Raw genomic sequence first — 18775 nt, 5'->3', positions numbered from 1 at the left:
GAATGTGGGCATCCCATTACTCTGCTTAGCCTCTTTATCAGGTCCACATACTCTTGCTTGAACTCGAAGATTGTGAGAGTTTTGGGCATCTTGGAAGAGTGCACTCTAGGCGTCAACAACCACTGCTTGTTGATCAAATCAGCGCACCTGGCAGGGCCTGCTTCATATACTGCCTGAGCTCCGCTGCTGGTCTTGTACGTCATGGAATAATGTGAAGGTATTCCGAAAGCTTCAGCAATTGACTTTGGAGTCAATGTTGCCAGTAACTTGCCATTTGGCGTTGAGATTGTTTTCCGCTCCAGATTGTAATGTGCTGCACATTCCAAGACTAAATCTAGGCATTGAATAGCGGGAGGAAAACCAGCTGCTGCAACTATTCCACTTCTCACAATTCTGACAGCTGTCGGGGATGGATTGTGCCCTGTTATTCCGAACATTCGGATCTTGAATGCAGCCAAGTCGAACGTGCCTAGATTAGTATCGCTGACTTCATCCGATCTTGAATTCAACCGAGAATGAGGAAGAAAACTCTTCATCTCCGCCCTGATCAATGCCTGCCTGGAGATAGTAGCTGCCTTGCTTGGTTCCGCCATCTTGGAAGCACCTCGAAATGATGAAAATAGAGACTAAGTATGAATATTCTTCACTTCTCCACTTCTTCTTTCCTGAATCTCACACGTGAGACATGAAATGCCTTTCCAAACTTATATAGATTTCTCAAGAGGCATTAATTTAGCAATTGCATTCATGATGCGTCATACTTTCCCCAATCACTGCGCCATGCAAAGGCAACTTCCCATGTGAGAGTTCAAATTTAGAATTTTCCTTAAATGCTCCCAGTCATGCGTCATACTTGAAAGAAGATTCCTTCTGCCAACTCGTTGATTTCATTCTTTCCAATTTTGGAGGGAAATCGAAGGATCTTCTCAGGATTTGCTCGATTCCATTCTAACTTGTCATCTCCTGCTTTCAAAGGAATTTTCATGCCTCTTCTCCACATCCCTATTTTTTAGGGATCTTCCTAAAATTTAGGAATCAGGTTCATTGGATGGGGAATTTCATCCCGATTCCGAATCTATAAAATTTTCCACACTTGGTCGAGATTTGGTGTCTAAAAATAGCATATTCGAAAATTCGCCCAAGGGGAATTTTGCTTTTATTCCTCCTTGACTCCTTGGATTCCATGCCTTAGGCGAAATTTCAACTTTTTAGTCTTGGGTGGAATTTTCACCATGTCCGTGGATTCATAGATTTTTTCCACCTCTCCTTGGCATCTTCATTTTGGCGCCCCATTCCAGACTTGGGCGCATTTTCACCATGTCCATGGATTCATGGATTTTCCACCTCCTTGGCATCTTCATTTTGGCGCCTCATTCCAGACTTGGGCGCATTTTCACCATGTCCATGGATTCATGGATTTTTCCTCCTCTCCTTGGCATCCTCACTTTGGCGCCCCAGTCCAGACTTGGGAGCATTTTCACCATGTCCATGGATTCATGGATTTTTCCTCCTCTCCTTGGCATCCTCATTTTGGCGCCCCAGTCTAGACTTGGGCGCATTTTCACCATGTCCATGGATTTTTCCTCCTCTCCTTGGGATCTTCATTTTGGCGCCCCAGTCCAGACTTGGGCGCATTTTCACCATGTCCATGGATTCATGGATTTTCCACCATTTTATCTCCCAGACTTAGAATATTTTGACCTCCTGTGATTTTGAAGTGTTTTCTTGAGCTTTCCATTTTAGGAATGGATTTCCAACACTTGACCCATTTCTGGCTTTCTTTGTCTGTTGTCTGACTTTCCGAAATTAGAAATGTCTGCGAACGCCTGATCCTTGTCGCCTTGTCTAACTGATCCTGCCAATACTAACTTTCCAAAAATAGAAACTTTCCAAGTGTCAGTGTTAGATCCTTAGACAGGGTGTATGAATGACTTACTATAAATAGAAACTTACTAAAAATAGTAAGTTTGATTTTTGGCAAAATGGCGACATTTCGGGACTCGGTAAAATCCCTAAAAAATAGGAACTTTCTAAAAATAGATAGTTGCTCCATTAGGGCTCAAATTTTACTGGGAGGTCCCTTGAAGGGTCCTGATTCTAGTCGTATGCTCAGTTTTCCCGAAACCCTAACAGGAACCCCTAAAATCTAGGACAAAAGGCAAAACCCTAGAAAATGGACAAAACAGGCCCTAGACTTCATAGAATTCGCTCGACAGAGAAGCAGATTAGCTCTAACTGACCCCTGAACATCCGCAACGCAAAGAGATTGAAGAGATTGCTACCAACACACAAAAAGCCAAGACCGAACGACCAAAAGGGCCTAAAAGCTAGGGGGGTCCCTATCTGGGATGGGGTGATGTGTGATTGGGTCACAACAGGTCCCCCGTGGCTCGTTGATCTGGGTCAAAAGCGTTTACCCCTTTAAAAAAAAAGAGTGTGATCACAAGAGTTTGGAGTTGTGGGAAGAATTTCATAAGTGCTTTTTTGTAGCCTTTACTAGATTTTGCATCTTGTATGGTAGCACCGTTAATGGCATAGCAAGAATTTCATCAATATAAAATTTGGAAGTCAATGCAAATGTAAGAAGATTTTGTTCCACCACTAAACACAAATTTTATGAATCTCTTTGAAGAAAGTTTCTTTAGGATCTTGCTCTTTTTCATTGCTGATAGATTTCTTCAATTGCAAGATATGCCAACCCCCTCCCCAAGTTCATGTATTGGCATAACTAGTACGAATACAAGTATGACACAGCCCAAATATGACTTAGCAACCAAGCCTACCCATACCTAGAATTGGGTTAGTTTTACAATCATATTGGATGCATCTGTATTCGATGTTCTAAAAATTTGCATCATTTCCAAGTAAAAGCCAGCTTGATGTCTTTGCGTGTGCCTTTTATTTAAGTGGATTTTAATATTTAAATTATTTAAATTTCAATATTTGAAAAATAGTTAAATATTTTCTCACTTAGGTTAAATTTAAAAATAAAATATAATTTAACTATTAAAAAACTAAAATAAAATATGAAATTACAAGGGACAAGGGCGCAAGTTTCTGGAATAGATTTTTTTGAGGCCATATTTGGGGTTCATTGTCAAAGTGCACATGATATAAAATCATGAAAATAGTAAAACAACAAAATGCCCAATGGCTGCAATTTTGAAAAACATAGTGATAGAAAGTATGGCGTTGCCCCTAAACAGCATTTGCCAACACTGCATCAAAATCAAAATCCGACTCAAACTCACTTTACTATGATGACTACCTCATCTAATGGAACTCTGACCAATCTCTCTTGTGTCTCCTCATCATCAATCTAGGTGACATCTTCTAGATCAACATTCCACCATAAAGTTGGAGTTTGTCGATACTCTGAAGTCTAACAATCCTAGAGTTGCAAAGCATTATGCATGTCCACTAGTTCCTCTACTTGTCTAGATATCAACTTATTCCTCTTGATACAGTGAATGAAGTTGAATGTGGACCAATTCTTCTCTATAGTAGAGGAACTAGCAACCTATAACAGGAGGCGAATAGCAAGCATTCTCAACTCTAGTGTATTCTTCTTGTGCCATATCCACCATCTCATATGAAAAATTTGACCTAATGCAACTCGAACTCTCTTCACCTCCAATTCGTTGAATGACTAACCACAAAGAGTAATAAATGCAAGCCATTGTGTGAAAATTATACTTGACTCCTCAATTGAATACATCTTTTGAAGGGCCTTCATTAAACCCTTTTTCACCTCTTTGTCATCACACAGAGAAACTGTCGAACTTTGGTGCATACAATTTGGGATTTAGAGCAAAGGTTGCCATTTGAAGTAAGGTGTTCATAGTGTTCCACTACTGCTCACAATTGGCTAAATATGTTTGCTCATTTAATCTCAAATCAAGCTGCTTGTTACAAATTGATTGCTTCACTTTTCCAAGAATGTGGTCAAATGTTTCATTTATCTCTCCAAGGCTAGTATCCATATCAACATATTTAATGACATCTACAACAAGTAAGATGGAGCAAATATATCTACAAACAAAAATTTCAAAAAAGACAAGTTAGAAAATTGGAATTCAATAATAAAAATTATTAAATCAACAATCAAATTATAAACTTAAAAATTAATACAAGTTATTAAAAATCAGCAATTTCTTACCTCAAAGTGAACAACAATTCATCATCAAAGATTTTTTTTTAAAGACCCTTTCCTTCTGCAATGTTTGCAATAGACCATCTACTCCAATCCAAATATACCATCATCAATTGTCAAGCCTCTTGCACTTAAAGTGTCCTCTAACAAAATGAAATAACCAGCATACCTTGCCTCCATAGGTTTAAGGAATTCCTTATTCGAAAACTCCTAAAGAGAGCAAGTGAGGTGTGGTGTTCCAAATAAACGTCTAAATATCTCTAGCTTCTACCACCACTTTTTGCACAAAATCTATCTTGCCTATGTCTTAAAATCCGTTGTTCAATGCATGAACACAACATGAGGTCTAAAAGGTGTGCTTGTAAGCACCCTCCACCATCATGCCAACTAATTTGCCAACAAATGTTAAATCAATGACCCCTTGTACAACATTTGAAACCCCAACCTCCTCTATAGTATCTCTCAAAATACGAAATTGGAATTTTACATCCTTGTGCTTCCCCAGACAATCAATAGCTCTAAGAAAATAAGTCATTGAACATGTGACTATGATGTTGATAAATGGTTGATGTCTAATATCAATCCACCCATCCATATCAACAAAGTAGCCTATCATAATCCAACTTTATCTCATGTCCTCCAAAACTCCCTTTCAAATATTATTTGTCGAGGGTAATATGTAGTTTATGTTCTCTAAGGGGTGAATGAGGGACCAACAAGGGCTACATCTTCGCACATTTGTTTAAAGCTAAAAGAACATGCTACATCTTCGAACATTTGTTTGAAGCTAAACGCACATGCCACATGGAATGAGATGGCATGAGCATAGAAAAATTTGACAATGGAAGACTTTGTCACATCTCATGCCTACATACTGAACAGGTTTGCAACTATCCCCACCTTCTCACTAGCAATAGTCTATCTTTTCTCTTGTAAAAAACAACACCACTACCACTATCATTACCAATCATAGAGGGCATGTGCGTAGCTAATTGTGTGGATTGTGTACGCGTAGGCACATCAACAAACCTTGATTGCACCTCCATCTACAATCTACAAACCTTTACCTTCTAATCCTACTTTATCTCTTGACAAACCTTCACCCCTTCTCCTATAACGCCCAATAGATGACAATACACTCTTGTGCAGCTACCTCTAAAATTTGTTTTGCAAATATGACACAACCACATCGTAACACCCCTCAATTTTATTTTTCTTTGTCTAGGGCTGTCACAAATTGGAGAAGAGGTTTTTTGAAATTAAAAGCCTTTTGCATTAAATTTTAAAACTTCATAGGGCATTAATAGATTTTGTGGTTGTACCCTTTTGCATTAGGTTTTAAAATTTCGTAGGGCACTAATGGATTTTGTGGCACCCTAACAAATCCCCAAGTGAGCTTAAAACTCTGCATTTTGATTTTCATTTATTTCCTCAATCTCATCATGCTCACTACTCTCACCGTTACTTCTCATATTGTTTTGTTTTGTGAAACAATATGCAAGTGGAAACTGAAAAATAGAGAAAACAAAAAAAAAATCATAAAAAAGAAAACATATAGAAGATCACTTACCTCTATCACTTCTCTTGCTACCTCAATCCTCATTGCTCACCGGTGCTGTTTTTTCCAACTGCATCTTCAAACCCTACTCAAAATATTAAAAAACTGGCTGCAATTTTTTTGGCATGTAGAAACAAGTTAGAACGATATAGGGTGGTCCTTTTTTGTTAGTTTTCAGCTAAGTATAGTGTGGGAGGACACAAAAAAATAACATATCACTCTCTTTTTTAAGTTTGGACATTTCTATAATTAAAATGCCTCAAAAGCGGGGATGTCCCTGCAGTGCAACGGTAAGTTGCAGGGTGGTGTTAACACCACTTCTCAGGTTTGAATCCCAGCATGTTGATGCGTTGGGTCGAGCTTGGTTTCCTTGCCTAGCGAGCTCATTCACAGCATTTATCCCAAGGTAGGATTTAGCAAAAGATGGTGGTTCGTGGTGTGTGACGTTTCAAACTGACAAGGTCCTGGCCCCTGTGTTGGAGATCGATCCCCACACATCACGGAAGCTACGATGGATGGACCCCCTGTGGCGGAGTATGTACCTCATGCCTTGTCGGAACAATCGGAGCATGGCGTGCCTGATTGTGGTGTTAGAGAGTCTACCCAGAGGAGTACCAAGAACGACAAAGTGATATAAGAAGAGTGGAGGGGTAAGGATGTCTAGGAGAGAGAAGAGGAGAGATAAGGAGAGTGGAGAGGTAGGTTATAAAGTAGGGAGAGATTCCGAGAGTGGAGGGATAAGCAAGCTAGGAGAGTGATAAGGAGAGACAAGGAGAGGAGCAATAAGGAGGTAAGGAGTGATAAGGTGAGATATAAGGAGGATGACCATTAAGGCAAAAATGATACAAATAGGTCTGGGGTTATTCTCGACAAATTGAGGATGAGGTCCCTCAAAAATGTGGCCTCACTGGTCCATAGCTCCAATCAAAAGCGTTCACTGATCAAACAAAAAAAACGCCTCAAGCATGAGGGGTGACCAACCATTCACAAGAAAATCAATGGTCATCTAAGAGTCTATAATCATCTAAGGGACGTTTGGCCATCCACTAGCTGTCCCATGCCAATCCCCACATCCCTAGAACATTTAGAACAATTTTCTTAACAAGGATAGCTAGGGGATGTCCACAAGCCATTGCCACATACCCAAGACAAGTACGATTGGAAAAATCAAGGGGATGCATCTTTAGAAAACATAGAGGAACTTGCTACCTAAGGTGGGTATGTGCAAGTTTGATGGCAAGGATCTACTAACTTGGATAAATCAAATGGATGGCTTTTTTAATGTACATTGCATTCCAAGTGAGAAAAAGTGACACGAGCTTCCTTATATCTAGAAGGAAACCAGTTCATTTGGTAACAATGGCAATGTGTTCAAAAGAAGAAAAAAGCTCTCAATGTTACAAAGTCAATTTTTACAAAGGAGCTACAATCACACTCTAGCAATAGTGTGTCAGACAACTACTTCAGCCAAATAGCCAAACTATGGCAAACTAGCTCAATATGGATTATATTCAACAATTCTGGAACCTATCCTTGCAAGTAGAGACAATTACAAGGGAGAACTTGAATGACTTATTTCTGAGTTGGATCAATGATAATATACAACACGAGTTATCAGATCAAACTCTCAAGGTAGTGAGTTTCTTGAAGAACAAGAGGGCAATAATGCTAACAAACTCAATAACCAATCACAACTTCACAACTTCATTAACCTTCTAGATTTCTTGAGGTATATCTTGTATTAAGTGATGCTCGTTGTTTTGAAATTGTTAAATCTATATGTACATGCATTGTTTCTATCATAGGGTTAGCGTGGATATTAGATAATTTTACCTAGGTTCCTTTCACACGAGGAGCTAGGGTTTTATAGTGATGTTTATTATGAGTGTTCCTCTATAAAAACTGAACAAATAACCAAGAAAATATTATTCTTTGGGAATGATGGCCTCATTTGTAGCATGGATTACACATATTTTTGCACAAGTGAATTGTAGAACTCACCTACTGTCATGTCCCCATCTTTGATCTAGAAAACAACAAACAGATTGTATATTTTTTGTAAAATAGTGTAATGTCCCCACTTTGAAATGGAATTTAATAATAAATAATAATAATAAAATTAAAATATTAAAAATTAAATTATAATATAAAGAATATAATGAAATATAATAAATTTAATTTAATTAAGTTCATGAATGGTTAAAAGACATGGAAGGAAAAGTTGTGACTCCCTCAACAATAAGATATAAAAAGGAGAAGAGAACCTCATTTGGGAGGGGGATAACTTGGAAATCAGAAGTGCAGATCTGATTTAAATAAGAAGTGCAGGTTTGATTGTGAAAGGTTGTGTCCCTTTCAAAGGGCAGAAATAATGAAGAGTTGCACACTTTCAAAGGGTGTTAATGGTGAAAGGGTGTGTCTCTTGCCAGAGGGCATACATGATGAAGAGGCATGACCTCTCCCTCACATTGAGAGATATAAAGAAAAAGGAATCAAAGCATCTAGTAACATCACCATGGATCAGATCAGATCAGAACTGTTATTAAGTTACAGGCAGTAACATCCTTGTTCTTGGTTATGCATGGGATGTGTTTAATAAGTATGCTTAATATATGAAGCCCAATAATGTTCTTATGCAGAATTGATAGTAATATTAATATGGACTGCAATATATATGACAGTCATACGTAATTTCATATATATATTCATAATACATAAGAAATATTTATACTTATAGTCTAAATAAAGTTATTACTGTCAGTGTTTAAGATGATGGGAATGAGATGTTCCAAAGAGGGGCAGTCTAAATCCAAGCAATAGGTTAAGTCCCAAGATAGGGTGGGGATCAGCGACCCATAATTCTTGAGGGTATAGACCCAAGATAATTAAGGGCTTGGATCTGTAAACTTTGAGGGAACCTATTGTAGTTGGTCTCTAAGTGCTTTATTAACATACGTAAACCCTTCTCCCTTAAAACTGAAGTAGTAGCAAGGTTTGATATCTATATTAAGAACTATGACTAATGAAATTAATCATCTAATGAGGAAAATAGATAAACACTTAATAATAACTAATTGAAGAATATCAATCAATTTTAATATATTGAAATAGATCAGGTAGGGGACATTACAAATAGTACACATTGACGAGATCATCTTATTCCCATAAGGATTAAGACAAGTAAGAGACTGATATATTATCCATCCATCAAGGCATAAAGACTTGCAAGCATCCAAATTCTTGTTGAATTTCCGGGTTGTGCTTGTTCACTGCAGGCAAACATCAAATTGTTGCCTTCCCAACCATAGACGATAAGCTCTTATCGTCACCCCCAAGCACAAGTTCGCTTACTGTGAATTTCATATATTCATTGTGTGTGAAAGACTACAAGACAACTGAATATATATGAGGTAAGACTACCTAAAAGACCTCAAGTCGGCCTTACTGATTTAATGCCAAGAATAGGGTCAGTCCTATTTAATTACAAGTTACTTATTTAGGGCCAGACCAATACCTTTGTATTAAACATATAAGCTGTGCGTTTAATGGAGAATTGCTAAGGCCGAAAGGCCAATTAGCAATTCCAAGACTAGGTCGGCCCTCGCTAGGGATCCGACCTAGCTACATGTCAACAATTCTCATGATGATGACCTTGTTAAACAACTATCCTGCTCATACAAGATAATAACCATACATTGATCAAATACAATCAACATAACCAATATAGATGCATAATCACCGAGTCAACATGGAGAGAATACATATTGAAGCAGTGACTATACAGTCGCAGTCAATCTCTCTTCATCAAGTAATAATTTATCTATGTGCCAAATACTCAAGGCTGATAAGCATCCGATAAGAATAAATATAGCATCATTAGAATCGACGATAGATAGAGACTATTAAACTTTGATGATATGGTAGGCAGATCAGTGAGTGGTAAACAATCAGACTAAGACATATACATGTGAAGAGATTAATGACATTGATAATACTCGATAAACAATGGATTTGTTAAAACTTGTTAATGACAACGAAGACAGCGATCATAATGTGTACAGACCCGTTTCAGTTATGGAATAAATTACTACCGTCAGCAAATAAAGAAGTCAGAGATCAAAGGAATTACGATTATCATAAAGGAACAAACAGTGGCGATTTGGAGGAAATTAACAATAAGTTATGAAAAGGTGCGATTAAAGATAGACAAGGCAAAGATTTAAGGGGGCAATAATCAACGATTGCCAAGAGGCAAGAGACGTGTCTCTTGGAGCATTCTTTCCCACCATATATGAAGACATCCCATCTATTTGGAAAAAGCATCAAATATGGTATTGTTTATTTCTTGTACCCATTTCTGGATCTGCTCAAATTGAGCACTTGCCATTTGGCATTTATAGGTTGCAAGGATATATGAATATGGAACTTAGAAACTTATTTACTTTTGATTCCTTAATTAAAACTGCTCTGGTGAGCATTGATCCACTTGGCTTACCAACTGCCAGCACATAAGCTTAAATTAGAGACAACATTATTGATTGCAAGGGAGTAAATGAATGGCCTATACCACATGGGAGGAATACCATCTGATCTGACATAGATAACAGAATTATAGTATGGGAATTTCAATAGAAAATTCAGATTTATTAGTATTAAGCTTGTCAAAGTGCTTTCTATAATTATTCAGATTCCTATAATAAAAGAATACTAAAACAGTGTTTGCAGCAATTAGAAAAGGTTTTGGAGATTTCACCGTTATTGTTGTGGTTTTAGCAGCAGCTCCACTAAAGGGAATGGGACCCACGTGGAAAACTTTGGAATATTGGTTGTGGTTTTTATTTCAGCCTCACCTAAGCCTTGCAGTTCATTGATTGTAATTTGAAAAATCAGCATTACCAAAAGGTCAATGATGGTCTAAGAGGAGGCAACAACATGTTGAAGATTGAAGATTTTTGTTTGGGAAAATTATTTGTGTTTTTTACCCATACTCCACTAATTGTGAGATATCAATTGAATAAAAGCTGCAGTAAAACATGATCAACAACAAGAGTCAACACATGGTTTAGAGGGGACGTTGGGAACTTATCAAGATAAGTTCTTTGTTCCTAAAACTATTCTTAGCATGAGTTAAATATTATAGTAAAATGTCTTCAGAATTAATGAAATTATATTTATAAATGTATTACAATTCTCACTTTAAGTTAGAAATGTTGTTTCGGGTCTTAATCAAGGTGAATCCCGAATGGTGACATTACACCTACCAGCAATTTAATACAAGGAATCACCATCAAGCTAAGACGACCAATCCACTTAGATGCCACATCTGAGTTGTTTCTATTCAATCAAAATTTACATGCAACACTCATCCATATGTCCCACACACCTTATTAAAACCACATTATACAGACACATACCCAACAATCTTGAACCAAGGTCATCATTATGTTCAATCCAACTTACCACTCGACCATTATTGTTGAACTACCTTAAAGTAAACATATTCTTCATATATTTTCTTCACTCTTGTTTAGGGTTTTGGGAGCATAATAATCAAATAATTGCAGCATTGGTGTTTGTCATCAAACCATTCGACCAAGAAAAGAAAAGGCACAAAATTCAATATGGACCCAATTCAAGAGTAAATAAAGAAGTTGATCATCCGATATATCCACAATTAGTTAATCCCACTTCACACGTGCTATAACCCCATGGTACTATCCAAATTTAGCGCATCAACAATGACTTAATTGTGCCTTGGAGAACACATATTCTTTATACAATGTGTTTCTTGTTAGTTTTAGGATCAGACTGTAATATACAGATAGCAAAATCAGAAAATCAAAAATCAATGCACATAAAGAACACCGTAATACCCTGGGAAAACCTCCCTCTTGGAGGTGAAAAAACCAGCAATAATCTCACAGATCTTATTAAGGCAAAATCAGTATAAATCTTTACAAGTCTGCTTCAACACTTGAAGCACTTGACCACCAGAATACACACAGTAGAGTGATAGATTCAAAACTAGGGCACAGCAGTATTATGGACTTATCTGCAAAACACTTGAATGCTGATCAAGGAAGACAAACACCATTCACTGATAATGAAGAAGATTCGCAGCCTCTGAATGGACTCGCTGTCTTGGAAGAATTTTGCTGGTCCTAAGAGGTAGTTCGCTGTCCTTAGGAGAGAATTCGCTGTCCTAAGAAGATATTTGCTGATTGTAGATGCTATTTGCTGATCACTGCTGAATGAATGTATTCTCTGATTGTTGCTGAAGGAGATCGCTGTGTGGAATGAATGTGTCATAAGCATGAATGATGCTTTGTATATATATGTGACATAGCCTCCCAATTTACCTAGGTTGGCTTTATTGTTTTGGCGCCAAGAATAGGATCAGACCTATAGATTACAAGTTACATTCATATAGGTCTTGTCCAATACAATTACAAGTTACATATAGGTATTTCTTAATTACAAGTTACATATGACGCCCAAATAGGGTCAGACTTGCACAAAGTCAAATTGAATCAATAATAAGCCTAAGGCCAATAGGCCACTTAATTGCCAAGAGTACTAGATCGTCCCTAGAAGGGATCCGACCTAGCTACAAACATCAACACTCCCTCTTAGCTAGGGAGGAGACCACCTCAAGATCCGAGATACATGGCTACTCCCATGAAAGATGCAAATGAACACCACCACCATGGCTACTCCCAAAGGGTGGGTCTATCATGGCTACTCCCATGAATGGAATTACAAACGAACACAACCACCATGGCTACTCCCAAAGGGTGGGTCCATCATGGCTACTCCCATGAATAGAAACCAAATGACGTTCACCATAGCTACTCCCAGAGGGTGAACAAACACAAGTGCTATGACATCCACCATGCCTACTCCCAGAGGGTGGAAGAGGGCTTTCACCTCAAACTTCTCCCAGAGAAGAGTGCATTACCACCATGCCTACTCGCAAAGGGTAGTTCCACCATGCCTACTCACAGAGGGCGGAACAAGGGCTTTCACCTCAAACTTCTCTCACAAAGAAGAATGCATTAACAAGGGATTGTACCTCAAACTTCTCCTCACAGAGAATAAGTCATTAACAAGGGATTGCACCTTGAACTTCTCCTCACAAAGAAGAACTCATTAACAAGGGATTGTACCTCAAACTTCTCTCTCACAGAGAAGAACTCATTAACAAGGGCTTTCACCTCAAATTTCTCCATCACAGAGAAGAATGCATTAACCAAATCTTCATGATGACATGGCTCCCTCTGAAGCTAAAATGTCAGACGCCCTCTGAAGCTGAAATGTCAAGCTTCCTCTAAAGCTGAAAATGTCAAGCTCCCTCTGAAGCTGAAAAAATGACATTTCCACCTTTTAGAACAAGAAACCTTCTAAGTTGACAGTTGACCTTGGCTCCTCCTGAGGTGTCCCTATGTCAACTTTTGCAGAAGACGCTAGAGGAGTAGACCTAGATTTGCACTCTCGAGCAATGTGGTCATACTTGTCACACCTAAAACATTGAATGTGAGATAAGTCTTTCTTTTTCAGAACAAGCTTTGGACCTCTGTCACTGTCCCTCTTTCTTCTTTTGCCTCTTTCCATAGAAGTGTATGTAGCAAGGACTTGATTTTTCACATCATAATGATTATGCTCAATTCCTCTTCATATCAACCTTGACTCTTCTTGAATACAATAAGCACGAAGGCGATCAAATTTGGGAAATTTAGATCTCCCACTTATGGCTTGGATAAATGGCTCCCAAGAGTGAGGAAGGCCATTCAACGCTAGCATGACAAGATCCTTGTCCACAACTTCATCTCCAATGGCGCTAAGTTGATCTCTCAATTCTGCAATCTTCATGAAGAAGGATATAACTGATTCACCCTTTCCCATCTTGACTTCATGAAGTTATTGCCTCAATGCAAGTGCTCTACTTGTGTTGTTGATCTCATACATCCCTTCTAATGTCTTGAACATATCTCTGGCTGAAGGCATCTTGGAAATGATAGGCACAAGGTGATCCTTCACGGAGTCAATCAGGATCTTCTTGACTTTGGCTGCATTCTTCTTGAATTGGAGTTTCTCTTCTTGATCTTTAGGCTCAGGCTGATCTTTTCCTTCTACGAACTGAAGTAGATCATTCTCTTCAAGTGCAATAAGGACTCTAACCTTCCACGAGGTGAAGTTCAAAGCTCCGTCAAGTCTATATTCAACATTTAAACCGGTCACCATCTTCAATGTTGGAAATGGTGTGAAGAAGTAGGAGCGGTGCTATCACAAAGTCTGATCACAACTGAATCAACCTTAGCTCTGATACCATGTTACTTTTAGGATCAGACTGTAATATATAGATAGCAAAATCAAAAAACCAAAAATTAATGCACATAAAGAACACCAGAATACCCCAGGACAACCTCCCTCTTGGAGGTGAAAAACCCAGCAATAATCTCAGATCTTACTGGGCAAAATCACTATAAATATTTACAAGTCTGCTTCAACACTTGAAGCGCTTGACCAGCAGAATATGCACAGTAGAATGATAGATTCAAAACTAGGGCACAGCAGTATTATGGACTTATCTGCAAAACACCTGAATGCTGATCAAGGAAGACAAACACCATTCGCTGATAATGAAGAAGATTTGCAGCCTCTGAATGGACTCGCTGTCTTGGAAGAATTTCGCTGTCCCTAAGAGGTAGTTCGCTGTCCTTAGGAGAGAATTCACTGTCCTAAGAAGATATTTGCTGACTGTAGATGCTATTCGCTGATCACTGCTGAATGAATGTATTCTCTGATTGTTGCTGAAGGAGATTGCTGTGTGGAATGAATGTGTCATAAGCATGAATGATGCTTTGTATATATAAGTGACATAGCCTCCCAGTCTACCTAGGTCGGCTTTATTATTTTGGCGCCAAGAATAGGATCAGACCTATAGATTACAAGTTACATTCGTATAGGTCTTGTCCGATACAATTACAAGTTACATATAGGTCTTGCTTAATTACAAGTTACATATAGGTCTTTCTTAATTACAAGTTACATATGACGCCCAATTAGGGCCAGACTTGCACAAATTCAAATTGAATCAATAATAAGCCTAAGGCCGACAGGCCACTTAATTGCCAAGAGTACTTAGGTCGGCCCTAGAAGGGCCCTAGAAGGGATCCGACCTAGCTACAAACATCAACATTTCTGACCATGTAGGGTTTTAAATTGTTGCATGATTGAGGTTTTTGTAATCCATGGGAATTTAATCAAATTAAAAAATCCAAAATACTAAGGCAAGCACAACTGGATGGGTTATGGTTGGCCAAATTTGTGAATTTGATGTATAGAAATTGATAAGCTGAATATGTGGCATAAAGCATGCTTATGCTTCATTTATTATTTCAATTGAATTTAGGGTTTCTAAGGTTTGGGATTCAACAATGTTGTGAACTCGTTCCAAACAAAATAAACATTAACCAACACAATCCTGATATGATAGAGTGCAAATTAAAACCAAATAAAACATTTAAAAAGCACAAAAAAAACAAAATTTCTTGAGAAAAAAGTTAAACATAGGCCTAATCTCACTCTTTGTGGGGTCTTTAACATTCGAAATTTTTAAATTTACAATGGTTGAGGTTTTCTATAAAGCAAATGAAATCTGGACATAAAAATGAATATATGAAAAAAAAAAACACAAACACGAGAGAGCATAATAAAACAAAACAAAAACAAGTTTTAAATCTACTATTCAATAACCCCTCGTGTTAACTTGCATGTCATATGTTGCAGTGGACCAGAATTATCAGTTTAATATAACCAAATTCATTGCATCCCATTTTTGGCATGATTTATACTCATCATTGATTCCAACTTGAATTCAACAATTGAGACATTAGAAGTTTACAGAAAAATTAATAACTATTAAAAAAATTTTAAAAAAACAATGCAAATCCAATTTAACATGTGATGAAATAAAGTGAAAAAATTTTAAAGACACACTACTAAAGCTTTAAATTTTTTAACAGAAACCATACATTTATTCATTACTCCACTTGTAATTGAGGCTTTTAGACTTCGGATGCTTGGAATGTTGAATTTGTAATGTCGCAGGTTTGCTGCAAATTGATGGGAATTTGACCATGTAGAATGGTGCAAACACAGTTCAAGATGGTGTAAAATAAGGCAAAATTAACCCCACAGTTAGCTGATCCCTGCTTTAACCCGCATGTCATAATTTGGTGCAGGCTAAAACCATCAATATAACATATTGGAAATTGTGAGTGATTGGAAATGGTGAGTGTCTATGCTCATTTTTCAATGATTTCCTTCTCTTAACTAGGGATTTAGATCTAGTAGTTGTGGCATTTACAGTTTACAGTGAATCAAAATGATGTAAGAACCAATATCAAATTCAATATAGCACAAAATAAAATAATAAAATATTACAATGGCAGATATAAATATTAAATAGGCCAAAATAAAGTAAATTTCTGAAGAACCCTTTGTCAAAATTTTGGATTCATTGTATTTTTTCCAGTTCGCGTGAATCCAACCACAAAATAAAAAACTAAGCAAAATCGGCATAACTCAATTCAATATGAGGCAAACATAAATAATAAACCTTTAGCTAAGCTAAACAACATTAGATTTCATGAAAGCCCTAGATTGATTTAATTATGACATCAATTTATCAGAATTTGACCCTCAAAATATAAGACAAAACCTGCTGAAACTGAAATCAACAGGGTGCAGAATAAACTATTAAGTGAAAAACAAAACTTAACTCCACAGCTATCTAGACCTCACTACAACTCGGATGCTATCTGTTGCAGCGAGCCAAAAGTGACATTTTCAAGTAATTCAATTAACAGGAAATCATTTGCTCCGTAGTTTATGTTTATTTATAGTGTAGTGTATGCTCATTCTAGATTCAAATTTCTCAATCTTAATTGGAGCTTCTCGTATTTGAAATCAAGTAATTCGATCGTAGATATATGGCAATTTGACAAAGGTAAATCTAAAAAAAAGACAAAAACTAAAGACACACGATTCAGGTAATCGCGAGATGAACTAAGAAATACGCTCAAGCTTCAGTAGATCTTATGAAATTCAATTCAGAAAGTTTAATTTGTGGTGTGGTTTATGCTATAATTATATATCTTGCTTCTACGTACGAATTCTGTGTTTGGAAATTCAAAAATTTATGAATCCATGCCAATTTGCCCGAAAATAAATAAAACTAAGACAAAATCAGTTCAGGCAGGGGTGGGTTATACCAAAAGCACACTTAAAGAGATATAGAAACGTCAAAATTTCTAAAATTCTGTAAATTAATGTAATCCAATTGACACGGTCTTTTTCGTGAAATGATTTATGTTCAGTTTCTTCTCGTATTTCTTGTTATTAATTAGGGTTTCCAGGATTTGAAATCTAGTAAATTGTGAATCTGTGACAATTGACCAGAAAAAAAGAAAGATAAGAAATAACCGACACAACCCCAATTCAGGCATCCATATAATAAGCGGAGAAAACACACTCAGCAGAGCTTTTAACGACAGCAAATATCCTCAAAAAAACGAAACCCTACCTTTAAAGGGTTTGATGACCAATTTTTTTCCGGGCTGCGGTGGGGTAGCCTTCTTCCGCGACAAATTGGCAGCGGTGGTGGTCGTAGACGCAGAGGACCCGTCGTTCTTGAGATCCACGAGCATCCCGTCCTCCGCTGAAGCATAATGTTGAACTCCATTTTTATCGAAAGAGTACATAACCGACTGCTGTGACTTAGGTTTTTTCATAGCCGGACTATTACCAACACTGATATTATTGCCGCTGCTATTGCTGTTGTTGTTGCCCCCGCCGATAATGGGCCGCTTTAAGTGAGACATTAATGCATTGTCATACAGCCGAAGAAACCCAAAAAGAAAATTCAAAACTGGAAAATGTCAATTCTGCAGCAAGTTTTTCTTTCTCTTCCAAAAAAAACTGTGAATTGAAATGCTGATTTGTTGATATTGAGAATCTTTTAGAACTTTGAGGAAGTTTTTTAACTTCTTTTGGGTTGTTATTCAGATTTTCCAAGCGGAGAGGAGTCATCCGCTCCCCCAAAACAATTAAAACCGCCTGCAGGTAGAGAAAACCCTTCTTATATCTTCTTCCAAGTTTGTTATATGTTTTGTTTTCTTTTAAATTTAATATTGAATTTGTTTTTATTTTAGCTGATTTCATTTGAGTTTGGCGTCCGAAATTACTTCATTTCCCGGCTATTTTATTTTTTTATTTACGTAGGGAAATGATAAAATTCCCCTTCGGCTATTTTAATTGAACATCATTAGAACAATGGGTTATGGTGATGCATTTCTTCCCTTTTTTGATAATATCTTTTAACCTATCATTATATTATTATAATAACTAGCAATTGCACCTCGGTGTGCAATGAGTATGTTGATGAGGTGTGGAGGTCAATTAGGACATATTTTGGAAAATTATATTATTATAACTAGCAATTGCACCTTGGTGTGTAATGAGTATGTTGATGAGATGTGGAGGTCAATTAGGACATATTTTGGTCTATTTTTTGCATATGTTTCTGTAGTACATGAGTTCAATCGGTAGGTCATTTAGAAATTGATGTTGTTTGTTTAACAAAGATCTTCATGGAGAAGTGATAGCTTTAAAGCAACTATGCATCGACTTATAAGGATCTAAACATGAGTGGAAGAAACCTTCCAAATTAGGACGATAATTAGGATCCATTATGAATAGGATCATGTTATATTTGCAATAAGGAGAGAGTGAGAGTGAGTATGAGATATAGATAAAAAAAAAAAGAGGGAGAAATGGAGGGGGGAGGTTGAGAGATATAGAGAGAGGGGAGGGCTAAGGGGATAGAGATGGAGAGGAAGATTGAAAAAGACCTCTAAATATGGAAGAGGGAGAGGGAGAGGAAGAGAGAAGGGTGGATAGAGAGTTAGAGAGATGTCTAGAGAGAGAGAGAGAGAGAGAGAGGTGTAGATGATCTAAGATAGAGTGATAAAGAGATAGAGATATAAGGATATATAGAGAAA

At 37.3% G+C, this 18775-nt stretch overlaps 1 protein-coding gene across 2 annotated transcripts in view; it reads right to left on the bottom strand.

Moving 5' to 3' along the window:
* The window catches only part of LOC131070817 (cullin-4), a 79516-nt gene extending 61651 nt beyond the window's left edge, over positions 1-17865 (bottom strand). For both annotated transcript variants that reach the window (XM_058006475.2, XM_058006476.2), the window contains exon 1: positions 17299-17865. In XM_058006475.2, the coding sequence (XP_057862458.1) occupies positions 17299-17596 (298 nt within the window). In that variant the 5' untranslated portion in view covers positions 17597-17865. The remainder of the gene's footprint in view (positions 1-17298) is intronic.
* Between the last annotated feature and the right edge of the window lie 910 nt (positions 17866-18775).

Source organism: Cryptomeria japonica, chromosome 11, assembly GCF_030272615.1.
Source record: "Cryptomeria japonica chromosome 11, Sugi_1.0, whole genome shotgun sequence".
Taxonomy (NCBI): domain Eukaryota; kingdom Viridiplantae; phylum Streptophyta; class Pinopsida; order Cupressales; family Cupressaceae; genus Cryptomeria; species Cryptomeria japonica.
The sequence above is the reverse complement of the archived record's forward strand: the minus strand, read 5'-3'. Positions and strand labels throughout refer to the sequence as shown.